The sequence below is a fragment of the Myotis daubentonii genome, chromosome 14 (genome assembly GCF_963259705.1).
Source record: "Myotis daubentonii chromosome 14, mMyoDau2.1, whole genome shotgun sequence".
Lineage (NCBI taxonomy): Eukaryota > Metazoa > Chordata > Mammalia > Chiroptera > Vespertilionidae > Myotis > Myotis daubentonii.
This window is the reverse complement of record NC_081853.1, coordinates 50243800-50258519: the sequence shown is the minus strand read 5'-3', so window position 1 is coordinate 50258519 and position 14720 is coordinate 50243800. Positions and strand designations below refer to the sequence as shown.

At 51.1% G+C, this 14720-nt stretch overlaps 1 protein-coding gene across 2 annotated transcripts in view; it reads left to right on the top strand.

Annotated features, from left to right (window-relative positions):
• The window catches only part of LARS2 (leucyl-tRNA synthetase 2, mitochondrial), a 110347-nt gene that overhangs the window by 62103 nt on the left and 33524 nt on the right, over positions 1-14720 (top strand). For both annotated transcript variants that reach the window (XM_059664329.1, XM_059664330.1), the window contains exons 9-13: positions 16-175; positions 5064-5168; positions 8501-8616; positions 10379-10662; positions 12335-12433. In XM_059664329.1, the coding sequence (XP_059520312.1) occupies positions 16-175; positions 5064-5168; positions 8501-8616; positions 10379-10662; positions 12335-12433 (764 nt within the window). The remainder of the gene's footprint in view (positions 1-15; positions 176-5063; positions 5169-8500; positions 8617-10378; positions 10663-12334; positions 12434-14720) is intronic.

Sequence of the window (14720 nt, the reverse complement as noted above, 5' to 3'; positions counted from 1 at the left end):
CTCTCCCCCTGCCAGGTGGACGGGCAAGTCACAGGAGAGAAGCTGACCGCCTACACGGCCACCCCCGAGGCCATTTATGGCACGTCCCACGTTGCTGTCACTCCCAGCCACAGGCTCTTACACGGGCATAGCCCTCTAAAGGAAGCCTTGCGGAAGGCACTGGTCCCGGGCAGAGGTGAGTTGACAAGTTGAGGCTAAGACGGAGGAGGATCATGTCTTATATCATGCCTCACAGCGTTTCAAAGTTCACTGTCTTTCACATGTCATCGTGTGGGATTTGTCTTCACCTCGGCCTGACTTCTTAGTTTTTTATTTTAAGGCCTGAGGATTACAAAAGCACTTTGAACATGTGAAGTTGCCCCCCTGGCTTCACTTTGAGCTACTAGATTGTGTGCTTCTTGAGTTTCTGTCGGGAAGCTCAATGCATTCCCTTTAAATAGAATCTGGATCTACAGCTCTTGTCTGATAGGAATAGAATCTTCTGCTTCGTTAATAATTCCGTCATCAAATAAAACCGTACGCACAGGGGCAGGAAGGAAGCCACAGAACTGGAGGCAACATTTTCAACAACTTAATTTTATTACTTTAACAGATTCACATAGTCATCTGAGCAGATGAGCAGAGTCCTGCTCAGCAGAGCTCTTGAGTGACGGGACCGAGCGGACCTGCAGTTGGCATAGTGAATATGCTTGGTCAGTGAGGATTTGGGGAGTGCCACTGCATTGGGGCCCGTGGCTGCCGCCAGCAGCCGCCTCTGGCTAACCCAGAGGGAGAGGGGAGCCTCCTGGAGGCTGTGGGGAGCTTGCTGGCCGGAGGAACCCCTGGAGAACCAGTCTGGAAGAGGACTTGGACCGGCAGCCCTGGGAGCTTGGGCAGCAGGAATTAGTTCTGTCTCTTGAACTGCGGGAATCTTCTGGCCCTCACCCTCGCCCTCAGGGCTTGAGGCACGTGGTTCGGGACTCCTGCTGCAGGGAAAGATGTCTGATCAGTATCACTGGGGTCCCTGGCCTTTTTCGTGGCCAAGGGAAGGCCAGGGACCTTCCCTGATAAACCACCAAGACCACGCAGTGAGGAAGGCGGGGTCTGCAAAACAAACTCAGGGGCTCTTCCCAGAGGAAGGGGAGATGGATCCCTGCCGGCGGAGGGATGGATCCGAAGGAGGTCTCTGGAGAAATGTAAATATTTCTGTAAAAATATTCTACAGTAGCAACTGCAACACACAGTCAATCACTGGGATCTATTTGACTTATTTAACTAAAATGTTTTGGACGGTGATACAAAGCTTTTATTTTTTTAATTGCTCTTCTTTAGGTAACCAGAATGAAAGACTTCCTGACATCAGGTTGGAAGGATAGGCAATGTCATCCCAGCTCAGATTTCCTGATCGTTTACGTACAGCCTGAGAGCCAGGGTGCAAGGCAGGGACCACTGACCGAGAGCCCGCCACACGCCAGGCACTCGGGGACACAGAGATGACCGTTCACAGGGGTCATGGTGGAGGCGGCCAGATGCGTGTGTAGTCCACGCTGGCACAGATAACTCGGTCTCATCTCTTTTGCTGTTTTATATTGAAATCGAGAAATGACTCTCTTGAGTTGAAATTTCAATGTGTGCTCATAAAGTCCAATGTCCTTATCTCTCTCTTATGTTTCTATTCAAAAAAATTGGGACCCTTTCAACTGTTCACTTTCAAAGGAAAACTCATAATTCTACTTCTAGAGCATTTTGAGTTTCCTCGGGGCCATGGTGGTTGAATAATACCTAATATTGAAAAACTGAACAATGTAAACATCTAGCCCTTAGATTTGTTTTCTTCTGGCTTATTTGAGGACACAGATTAAAAGGAGGTGATGTTAATAGGGGATCAGTGAGCTGGCAAGTTACCAGAGAAGGAATCCTGACATGAAGAGCGCTACGTACATTGAAAACGTTTTCATGTGGAAGAAGTTATAGTAGCAAATGCAGAGAGCAGCGTATTTGTGATCATTTGGGAATCAGTGTGTCCGATTGTTTCATTTTGGCACCGAATGACTCGTTAGCTTCATTCCCCCCTCTTTCTAATAATCCCTGAAATAATTCCAACTGGAACATTGCACTTGGCTCTGAATTTTCCAATTCTCATTTTCAGAGTGGAGTTATTCTTTATGCAGATATCAGTTTATTCAAAGTCCCTAGGTTAATTTGCATCTGCTGTGGCGTTCGTCACTTAAGGCCAAATTGCTTGGAGAAGGATGCAATTTTCCCAAAAGGTGAATTAAAATGACCGTGTGAATATGGCTCTAGGCCTCCCTTGGCCTTTGAGGCTACACCTTAAACCTGAACGTTGCCATTTGCCATCACCAACTGGCTCCGGTTGCCAGGCGGCTCTGTTTTTCCTCGGATGTCAGGTTTTGCGGGTTCCAAGTGCTAGCGAGGCGACCACTGAAAGTCATGGCAGCTCACGGTTGTGACTGGCTCTGAGGAAGGGGGTGACACACCTGGACAGGGTGGTGCTGGGCTGGCAGAGTGGAGGCAGCAGTGCCAGCTTCCCCATCCGCTAAGAGCAGGTGAAGACCGAGTAACAGTGGTCATCAGCATGGCGGGGGTTGGGGGGCAGAACAGCTCTGGGAACTACTGGAAGGTGGCAAAGTCAGACACAGCTTTCTGATTTCTGACTTGGGTTGCTGGTGTTATTGATTATTGACTAACTGGGCTGTTTGGCACAGATTCCTTTAAGAAGGCAAAAAAGTGAGGCCCCTCCCGGTAGAGTCCTTGCAGTCGAGTTTGCTGACCACCTCTGACTGAGTCATGTTACATGAGCCCTGACTTAATAGGAACTAGGAACCATGAAAAGCATCATACAACAGATGGACATATTTCGGGGGGGCGTGTGGATAGAGATGAACCAAAGAACTTGTATGCAGATATGCATAACCCATGGACAGACAATAGTACAGTGAAGGGGGGGGGGGGGCGGGAGTAGGGTCGGAGGGGGTCAGTGGGGAAAAAGGGACATTTGTAATACTTTCAACAATAAAGATAAGTTTTTTAAAAAGTATCAAGAGGGAACTACGGGCAGCGTTCTAGAAGCTGTCCTGGCTTCTGGGCGCTTTCCCCACATTCCTAATATTAAATTATTCAGACCCCCGGGGCTTCGGAACCACACATTCCAGCTCTGAGTCACCAGCGGCCTGCACAACGCATGCTTTTGCCAAGAGGGTAAATGAGGTCTCCCTCAAGGGTTGTTATTGACGCAGAGCCCCAGCACGTTGAATAATTAATTGCTCACTATTGTCTGACTCCTCCCTCCACAGTGGCAGCATGAGGTTGGTTTGTTCTTTAACCAAACTGTCTCTGCTAGCTTCCGGGAGGTGGCAGGGAGGGGAGAGCTGCTGTGCCCACACACCCTGCAGTAAACGAAGTCACCAGGCTCCTTTGCCCGGGACTCTCGGAAGCTCTGCTGTGCTGATGTGCGTGGCAAGGGCCTCGGAGAGGAAGCCCTGGTCACACTAGTGGCCACAAACCCCGCCTCCACAGACTGCCCCTGGGGATCCCTGCGCGGGCACCCCCTGCTCTGCTGGACACTGGAAGCATGAGGGAGTGAAGGACCTGCCCTAAGCAGAGGGCGCCCTTCTGCCCGGAATGTTCCCTCTGTAATCACTAGTGTCAGCGTCACCTACCTGCCTACCTGCCGTGGGCCGCGCCTCAGTTGCTTTGCGTCTCTCCATGATTTCCTCGCCTTCCTGCTTCACGCCACCGGCACAGGATTGAGGAGAAAATACGGGAAAACTAGACCTGATCAAGAACTTCAGACTTGAGTTTTGTTCTTTTGAAGAAACAGATTTTGACCAGGAGTGGCACGCATGCAGGTTACTGCTGTGTGATCCTTGCATATCTGCTGACATTTATTAAGTTTAAAGACCAGTTGTTTTTGTCATTGAAAAACTGTCGTAACAGAATTTTTATGTAGAAGATGAAAAAAATCCAACCATTTAATAAAGAAGCTTAAGTGAACTGACTACTTGAGTTCCTCCTCTCGCCCCTTCTTCCTTTGGGTCTTTGTTCGTGTTTCCAGTCCCATGTGTATGCAGTGAAGGTCGGTGTGCGTGTGGCTTGTCGCCCTGCTGCAGCCGTTGTAACCAGCTTCCTTTAAGACAGATAGTTTCAAATGAAGGGCTTGATAACGACCACATGAATATCTTCGCAACTGAGCCAAAGATACTATGATTACATTTTCCTTTTTATATAACTTTCTGTTTTTCCTGAAGTTCACTATGTTCTCATTTTATTCATTTGCTTTGTGTTCTTTGAATTTCTAAGGCTTCCCACACCCTCCCAGAAGTTCTTTAAAATTCCTCTCAGTACAGTTTTCTGCATGTTCCAATCTGTATTGGTTCCCCCTCTACCCTGAAGAGGCTGCCTGGGGCCCTATGTCCCGCTCACTTGTGACTGGTCGCCCTCCGGGCCCCTGCTGCACCCTGTCCTATAGGACCTCCCTCTGCCTTTGTTCTGCAAATAACCTACCTCTTAACTTCTTGGGATCCACTGTTTCCTGGATCCCAGGCCTGTCCTTTTCGTGACTGACCCCTTCATGTTGCTGGAACACGTCCTCCTGCAATTCCTAACGGGAATGTAGGAAGAAACGTCTGTCTTTCTGCGTCTTGACTCTCTCTACTCAGTCATTCTCTGCTCTCTGGCCCACTCCGTCTTCACGTGCGATGGTTTGGAATTCCGACGTCTCCTAGTTTTACCACAGAGAGATTTCTGTGTTGCTCACTCAGCAGTATACTGAGGTGTTTTTCAAAAGGAAAAAGGGGGTGATGGGAGCATCTTTTCTCCTCCATGTGGAAAGTAAAAATGCCATTTTCACTTCTTTGGTTATGAGCATGGATGAACATTTTCATGTATTTGTTTAGTCTTTTGATTCCCGCTGGTGTGAATTTTCCATTAAAACCTTCAAAGAAGAAATTCTTGGACAATTAGCACAAAACAGGGACGTTCTAAGGCTTATTTTTCTCGCCTGTCTCCCCTGAGCTTCAGGCCGCCCTCTGACTGTACCCACAGTTCTCCACTCTCATTTTCAGATTGCCTCACGCCCGTGACCGCTGTGAACATGCTCACCCAGCAGGAGGTCCCTGTCGTCATCGTGGCCGATGCTGAATTTGAGGGCTCTCTGGATTCAAAAATAGGTAAGTAGCTATTAAAATGTAGTTGGGACCATGTATTATCAGGCTTAAGGTAAAAATACTGAGACTGTCAAATCCCAGAGGGAAGATGGGAGAGGATGGGTGGGTGGGAAGTGATTAACCAGAGAACTTGTATGCATATATGCATAACCCATGGACACAGACAATAGTGTGGTGAAGGCCTGGTGGGGCAAGGGCAGGCTAGAAGGGGTCAATGGAAGCGGGGGGGGGGGGGGGGGGGCGGGGCAAGGGGACATATGTAATACTTTCAACGATAAAGATTTAAAATTCTAACCTGTTGCCGTCAAATGGAAGAGCTGACTGTTGGTGCCATGATCCGTTTTGCCTCTTTGTAGAAGTGAATGCCCCCCCTTCATTTAATCACCCTTATCTAAGAACTACATTTTGAAAACATCAGGTATATCGCACCTTGCTAGTTGCTATTGAGAAAAATCAAAGATGTCTGGCCCGAGGATCTTTCCAGCAGAGCTAGTTGGTGACACGTGTACCTACAATGTAGGGAACAGAACAGCTCGAGCGAAAATCCCATCTCAGGTCTCAGAACCCATGGCAGCTTCTGAGATGGGGTTCCACACACAAACCATCCACGCGGGCTGGGGTTTTGGTGAGGGCTTTGAGGAGAGGGGAGCTTGAGCCGTTCAAGAAAAGGATCATGAAACAGCAGCACAATGGAAGGCATATTTAGAATGGTAAGATGGTTATCCTGGTCAGCCTTACTCATCTCGAGCATTCTGTGTTTTTGGTTTTTTTATTATGTTTTGATTGATTTTTTAGAGCGAGAAGAAGGGAGAGGGAGAGATAGAAACATCGATGAGAGAGAGAAACGTGGGTCAATCGGCTGCCTCCTGCATGCCTCCTACTGGGGATTGAGCCTGCAACCTGGGCCCTGACCAGGAATCAAACCAGTGACTTTTTGGTTCTGGGATTGACACCCAACCACTGAGCCACAGTGGCCGAGCCATGAGCATTCTAAACGATCGCATCCAAGAGGAAGTCTTGGAAGGAACCAAGGACACGGCCTCCGACAGTCCATCCAAGGTCTGCCCTCACGCCTCTTTCCACGTCCCTATTGTAGTTCGGCTGGTCTCCGGAGTGCCAGACCCTGCAGAGAAAGCTATTTCACTCTGTTTCCTGGCACACAGAGAAAATAGCATTTCTTATCAAATCATGTTTTTCCGCACAGTTCTCAGATTCCTTTCTGACAAAGTGACTTGAAGAAACACCCACACAGAACACAGCTATTAAGCCGTTCAGGGCATTCTCTTCTGACAGCTGAAGCCTAGAAAACGTGTTAAAGGAAATATCTCCTCCTTTTATGAGTTTTATCATTAATAAAATTCATTAAGACAACTGGCCACGATAAACAATAACGGCAGCGCTTGCTGCATGGCTTTTTTTTTTTTTCTTTTGTATTTTGAGTCAAAGTGCTCACATAAATTGAGTGTCTGAAAGAAAAAAAACATCTGATATTTTAGGTCTGTTGGGAAAATCATTTCTCCTGTGTTGTCTTGATTTCACACAGTTACATAACTAACATTTTCTGAGTTATTGCCTCGTGCCCTCCAAGAACTGAAACAGAAATCCAACAAGAGATGACGCGGTAATTTTGCCGTCTCACCAGCATTTCAGAAACAGTGCCGTGTCCTGAGCCCACGTGGCCAGCACCATGGCCAGCACCCCGGCCCGGCGCATTCTTCCCATGGTCAGATACATTCCCTGGCACAGCACCTGCACGCGAGCCTTGCTCCAGCCGCTCCAGCCCGCACACGTGGGATAATGACGCTTCCCTTCTTGACCACGAGCACGTCATTGCTCGCCGTGTGTCCTCACCCGCCAGGAGCTTTCAGGTCCAGTGCGAACGTTCATTTGCTTTAGGAGGCGCTGTCAGTAATCTCATCGGGAACAGGAACCACGGAGCTTCCATCTCACCACGGAGCTTGTGAGCGAGTCTCCCGAACATGACTTCACCTTCGTAGGCCAGGGCTCGGAGAGGCCGTTCTGGAAATCTGCCCTGAGTGTTAGGTGTGTTTCCCGTAGCTTTGTCTCATTTGCTACGAGATGTGTTGGGCCCATGAGGATGTTGGCAGTTGTGACCGTTGTCCCTACAGCAGGAGTTCTCAGCCAGGGGACATTTGGCCACCAGGGGACACCTGGCAATTGTAGGGACATTTTTGTTGGTCACACCTGGGCCAGTGCTGCTGGCAGAGGCCAGGGATGCTGCTCCCACCGGCCCTCCACAGTCAGCTGAAATACCTGTTTTTATGAACCGCTGACGCCCAAACAGCAGGCCATGGCCCTCTGGAGGGGTGATTAACTCATGCCGACTCCATCTCCTCAGGGCTGTGTGGGTTGAAGAATAAATGTCTATTCACAATGTGCTCTTGCCTCTGGGAACGGAGGAGTATGAAAAAGCAGTTCCAGCTTCCGGCTCCTGGCTGCGTGGATTTCTCCAGGTGCCGGGCAGAGCGGGAGGAGTCAGCCTGCCTCTCCGAGAGCACACTGTCCTCTGTCACCGAGAGGGTTCAGAGAAGAGCCCCCCCGCCCCCCCCCCCCAGACTTGTGACGTACTGTTTCAGTGGCAAAAAGCACCCCACGTTGTGTATTTTTAAAGTATATTTTTTATTTACTTCAGAGAGAAGAAGGAAGAAGGAGAGAGAGATAGAAACATCAGCGTTGGCCTGCGGACTGAAAGGTCCCAGGTTCGATTCCGTCAAGGGCATGTACCTTGGTTGCAGGCACATCCCCAGTGGGGGGTGTGCAGGAGGCAGCTGATCGATGTTTCTCTCTCAGGTTTCTAACTCTCTATCCCTCTCCCTTCCTCTCTGTAAAAAATCAATAAAATATATTTTTAAAAAAAAAGAAAAGAAAAGAAACATCAGTGATGAGAGGGAATCATCGATCGGCTGCCTCCTGCACGCCTCCCACTGGGGATGGAGCCCGCAACCCGGGCACGTGCCTGACTGGGAATCATACCGCCTGACCTCCTGTTCATAGGTCGACGCTCAACCACTGAGCCACGCTGGCCAGGCCCAGGTTGTATATTTTAGAATTACAACTATTGTGGAAACGAAACTAAGCAAAGGAAGAAGACTTAAAGGAAACAGTACCAAGATGGTGGCCGGGTTGCTGGGGCGGTGGGTTTCTCCAAGATGGTGCCCCTTTCTCCAGCGAGTGTGGGAGCTTCTGTAGCTTCTGTAATGAAAAGAGGCAGCGTCTCCCTGAAGAAGCTGAAGCCGTGTCGGTGCTGTTGATTGTATTGTGGTTTGGGCATTTGCAAAGGAGACGTTTTGTGTCCTTTCTTCCCCTCTCCGCAGGCATTCCCTGCACCAGCTCAGAGGACACCGTCACAGCCCAAACCCTGGGCCTGTCCTACTCCGAAGTCATTGAGACGCTGCCAGACGGCACGGAGAGGCTGAGCGGCTCCGCCGAGGTGAGTGCCTGTGGCCTGGGCCTGAGGACTGACTTCTAACTTCGTGACCTTGACACGAGTCTGAGGTGACAGTTGCCTTTGGTGCCAAGTACAGCCTGCCACTTCACTCGTCCCCACACCAACAGTCTTGCATTGCAGCCTCCTTTCTTAAGCTGTGAAAACAAAATGATATTCTTTTTCAAGGTCTAGAGGTTAATCTACACTAAGTCGAACCCAATTCTACAATAGTATGGTTATCACAGTAACAAGACTTCGTGTCTGGACTGTGCTGCGTGAAAAAAAATGACCTCTTCCAGGAAATTGCTTTTGCTCATGAGCTTCTGGAATGTAAAAACAGTGATGCGTGGAGATAGACTTTCTTTTTTTGTTTGTTTTTAGACAGAGAGAGAGAGAGGAAGGGGGGGGGGGAGAGAGAGAGAGAGAGAGAGAGAGAGAGAGAGAGAGAAACATCACTTTGTTGTTCCATTTATTTGTGCATTCATTGGTTGCTTCTTGTATGTGCCCTGACCAGGGATCAAACCCACAGCCGTGGCATGTCAGTAGGATGCTCTAACCAGCTGAGCCACCCGGCCGGGGAGGAAGGTAGACTTTCTGAGCATGCGCACCCCGGTCATGTATGACAGTGGAGTGGGAGTAGGAGACATGGAGGATGCCTCCCAGAGTGGACTGGGTCCTGGGGGAGAGCTCTGTACTCCAGGGGACACTTCCGGCCCTTCCTGGAAGGAGCTGCCCTTGACTAACATGGCTGTACTCCCTTATTCCTTTGCCTCGTGACCGTGAGCTGCTCGAGGGCAGACAGATGGGACCTATCTGGGTGCCCCCAGTGCCGAGCACAGGCCTATCCGATTCCAGGGCACCCACAGGGCCGGTTCTCCTCATTCCTTTCCTTCTCTGAAAGGCGTCAGGTGAAAGAGAGTTCCTCTTTTCTGCTGTCCGGGCTCTGCCCTGTGTCTACAAAATGGAAACGTTTAGGTACAAAAGGTGCCTCTGGTTCTCCAAGCTGGGCCCATCCCTGCCCTGCTTGGCTGCACTCCTGCTTTGGGGCAATGCTGCATTTTTCTCTTCTGACTGCCTTTTCCCCCAACAGAGGAGCAGTCATTACAAAAGCACGTGAGGCCGTTCTTGACCGGCAGCTGCGTGCTGGTGTGTGATGATCTCGGCAGGGGGTGCCCGGGGAGGCCCGGAGCCAGGGCCACTTACCCATCAGATGGCCCCGTGGATGCAGCCTAGGGCCCCCCAAAGGTTTTCTTTTAAAATCAGAAGAAAAAAGTGAACTTTTAGGGTAAAAATTATATTTATTTTTATTCCACACAGTCATAAATTACAATTTTTTGGTATGATCTTTGGGAGGGAGGGGCCCACAAGGGCAAAGGCACCTGGGCTCACAAAGGTCACAGTGCACAGAGCCCACAGAAACCCGGCAGTCCTGGTGGTGGCACGGGCAGTGCGTGTTCTTCATATATATACTGGTGTGTGTGTGTGTGTGTGTGTGTGTGTGTGTGTGTGTGTGTGTTTCTTCATTTCAGAGAGGAAGGGAGAGGGAGAGAGAGAAACATCAATGATGAGAGAGAATCACTGATCGGCTGCCTCCTGCACGCCCCACACTGGGGATCGAGCCCCCATCCCAGGCATGTGCTCTGTCTGACCAGGAATTCGAACTGTGACCTGGTTCATAGCTCGACACTCAACCACTGAGCCATGCCAGTCGGGCACGATGCTTGTTCTTGAGCAGGGAGAAACGGATCCCATTCTTCCCTCTCAGTTCACAGGTATGAGCCGTCAGGATGCGTTTCTCGCCCTGACTGAGAAAGCCCGGAGGAAGGGAGTGGGTGGAGACGTGACGAGTGGTAAACTGAAGGACTGGCTGATCTCCAGGCAGCGGTACTGGGGCACGCCCATCCCCATGGTCCACTGCCCGGCCTGTGGCCCCGTGCCCGTGCCGCTGGAGGACCTGCCCGTGACCTTGCCCAGCATCACATCTTTCACTGGCAAGGGAGGCTCCCCACTGGCCGCGGCGTTGGAGTGGGTGAACTGCCCCTGCCCCAGGTAAGCAGCCACGTCCCCCAGCTTAGACTGACCGTGGCCCCAGCGCCCTGCCGGGGTTTCAGGCTCCCTTTTCTCTGGGGCTAAGTCTGCTCCCTTCTGGGACTCCCACTGGGCTGGTAGAATACCGTAGGTCTTTTGTGGTGGTGGGAAGCAGGATTCCCGGGGTCTCTATAAGCTCCTACCCGCAGGGGCCACCACTGTTCTCAGCGGGAGCCCCCTGACTAAAAGGCAGGAGGTCCCTGGGGGGGTCCTCTGAGAGACACCCCAATATCTGAGGCTCCTGTCTCTGCTCAGCCACTTCCATGTAACAAGTGGGAGGTGGGAGTGGCTGTTTCCCCCGGTAATAGGGTAATATTTGTAAAGCCGGTATGAACTGCTTCACAGGTGCGAGATATGCATGCAGCCCTTCTTCTATTTAAAGATTAAAAACAGACTCGAGCCCTTGCGTGCCAAATTAGCAGAAGTTTTATCGCTTCTTCCTGGGGCTCCTCATGCCTTTCCTTGTCCTCCAAGAACCCCCAAGGACATAGACTGCCCATGGCAGCATCGGAGGGATGGCTGGCCCTGTTTCTGTGCCTCAAAAGGGAGAGTGTGGAGTCCGGGCCGTGTCCCCCCCCTTCCCTGTGGCTTTTCACTGTTAACAGCTGACTCGCCCGATCCGTAGCTGGTCCAGGCCTAGTCGGTCCTCAAGGGAGCTGAGCCCCTCCTAGGCGAGGCGGGCTAAGGGCACCCTCTCCTGGGTCCCTAGAAGATGTGGCTTTGGCACCAGTTCCTTCACTCCCCAGGCCCAGCGCCCTGGGGACCTGCTGCACGGTTGGCTCAGCAGCTGGGCCCTGGCGGGACCTCCGTCCCGGCATCTTCATCCCCAGGGCCAGGGTTGCTTTTACTTTTCAGCCCTCACTCACCAGTGTCTGCATTGATTTTCTTGGACAGCAGGTCTGTCTTCACCCTCCTGTTAGGAGCCCGTGTTTAGGCAGCGGATGTGGATAAATGTGTACTACGTAGCCCTCTGGAGGGGCTTCCGGTTTGCAGGGCTGCGGATTCTGTGGTGTAGGCACCCCACCCAGGGCTGACTTCAGGCTCCCCCCTCGACCACTTGTTGCACAGCTGGGAGGAGGCGCTCACGGCTGCTTCTCGCCAGCTGGTTTGAGGGGGCTGCGGCGGTCTCTGCCTTCGGGCTTCAAGGTGATTTATCTTCCAGGGTCACCCGGTGGGCTTCTGCACCCTGCCCCCTAGAGCAAATGTTTTTAAGGAAGTTCATTTTCCGGTGCAGCGTCTGGCTGCATTTGGTTTTCAACTTCTCTTCGTGAATTGATTCGCCTCTGAAGCATCATAGAGGAGGCTTGGCTAGAGGCAGTGTTGACACGCCTGAGATAGAAGTTAATGCGCAAGAAAGACACTTATTCTTGTCTTGTCCCTTTAGGTTGTTAGATTTTCTACCAGGTTCCGTTGGAGAAGTGGAGAATAAGGCTTTTAATTGTTAAAGACTGAAGTTCTTATTCCGAGAACTTCTTTAAAACACAAAAGAGCTTTCTGGGAATGGTCCTTCCCTGATGTGCATTGTCCTTAGGGCATTTCACATTCCTCCTCATTACCACAGCTTTCTCAAAGCTGGAGGAGCACTGCATTAATATTTAAAGAAACCAATGGACAGACTTCATTTATTTCCTAGGTGCAAGGGCGCAGCCAAGAGAGAGACAGACACGATGGACACCTTTGTGGATTCCGCCTGGTACTACTTCAGATACACCGACCCTCAGAACACGCACAGGTGAGCCCTGCCCGACTCTCGCACGTGTCCACCCCAGGGTCTTCCAGAAGCACAGCCACATGGATTAGATGTGCAGGACACGGCTTGGGGGAAGGGCCTATGAGGAGTGAAGGGCGAAGGAGCAGAAGTCGCAGGGAGTGCCCTTCGCCCTTTGAAGGGACCCAGGGAAGTAGGAGACGGGTAGGAAGAGCCTCAGACCACAGTGCAGCTCTGAGGAGGCCTCAGCCAGGCCAACAGGATGCCCCGTGCAAAGCTTGCCCATTGGAGTGTCATGGCACAGCATGGACACCAAGTGGATTTATTTTTTTTAACATATATATTTTTTTATTGATTTCAGAGAGGAAGGGAGAGGGAGAAAGAGATAGAAACATCAGTGATGAGAGAGAATCATTGATTGGCTGCCTCCTGCACACCCCACATCTGGGATCGAGCCTGCAACCTGTACATGAGTCCTAAGCGGGAATCGAACTGTGACCTCCTGGTTCATAGGTCCACACTTAGCCACTGAGCCACGCCAGCCGGGCCCAAGTAGATTTACAGATGGAACTGTGGGAGCTGTTGGTCACTCTGCTCCTTGAAGCAGATTTTGTCAAGGGAGCCTGTTAGATGATTGAATTAGATTATTCGTGGCCAAGTTAGTCCCAAATACAGGGAAGATAAAGCACAGGGGAAGGAAGGAAGTGCTGGAGGCGTGCCCCCTTGGCCCCGCACTGGCCTGCATTTATGCGATTATAAAGCTCTAATGTCATTTACTCGACTGAAAATAATGATGGAACTATGCAGGGAGGATAGGAGGGAGGGTGTATGAGAGCTAAGAACACCATCTCTTATCACACACTGTCAACGATTAAAATCTAAAACTGATAAATCAACGAAGAGTATGCACATATTTTTAATAATTGCCAGAAGAAACAGCTAAGAGGAGCAAACATGGCTGAGGAATGGGCGGGTGTGCGGGGAGAAGGGGTCAGTGAAGGGATGGGGCCGGAGAGCACTGCTCTGAATGTCAAACCCTTCGGTGCTGTTTGCTTTTTGTCTGTGTGCCTGTGTTCCCTTGAAAAAACAGATAAATGAGGGAAAGAGCGCAGGAGGTAGATAAGTAGAGAGAATGAAAACAAAAGAAAGCAATTGCAGAGCACAGGAAAAACTACAAAAAAAAGCTGTGCTCAGAGGCCTTGCCAGCTCTCTCTTGTCTGCAGGAGAACAATGACTCCGAAACCCGTAGCCCATGTATAAAAAGGCCCATTTTTATAATATTCCAGTGAGACGGGTGCCCCTGCGCTCCCCGCCCCGCCCGACAGTATTGCGATTCTGGCTTTGATTCAGGCCAGGTAAGGGGGACCCCGAGTGAACAGAAACCAGCAAAGACAGAAAGGGTGCGGGGTGACTGCTGAGGCTGGGAACCGCCAGGGTGGCCCCAGCTCCCCCACGGAGGGGCCCTCTCCTGGGTCTTCCTTCTAGAAGGCGCTGTGGTGCGCCCACTCAGTTATAGCCGGCTGATGCGGGACGCAGGCCGTGCACCTCTCAGAGCTGCAGGGAGCAGCTTCTCACAGATGAGGGAGACTCTAGATGACAGCGGTGGGACCCTCCTGCCAGAGAGGCAGTCCTGGGCCTTCACAGCCCCCATCCGGGATACCAGGAGCTCGGCATTTCCTTCCCAAAGTCGGCCGCTCATTTCAGCACCGGCTTCGGCCTCACTCGGTGGTTTCGGGCAGATCGCAGATCCGAGCTGTAGCTGCTTTCAGCACCTCAGTCCTTAGTTGATCCCAAACTCGTTTGGGGCTCAGTACCATCCCGACTTCCCTTTCTCGTCTATCACCTGGATCAGCAGTTGGATTTCTCTGGGGAGCCATTTTTCACAAAGAAAAACATTTTTTTAAATGTTACTAGAATTCTGGCAGAGTGACTGGAGGAGAGACCAGGCTGCAGTAAGATGCTAACGCGTGGTGGTTGGACAGGCTCACCTGCTTAGCAACAGGAGCCAGCGCCAGCCGAGCCCATGCTGCGGGGAGAGGCGTGGGGGAGAGAACTCAGATACTTGAAATCATGGAGTACACCTCCTGCAAAGGCAGAAGTATGCTGTGTACTGCACTGATGGCCTCTGTGAGGGCAGTCCCTGGGAATGAAGAGGTCTGTCCCCAGCCAGCACTGCCCCCGAACACATGTGCACACACACACCTCTGCACATACACATACCTTTGCACACACACACTTCTGCACACTCACACACACCTTTGCACACTCACACACACCTCTGCACACATACACATACCTGCTCACACACACA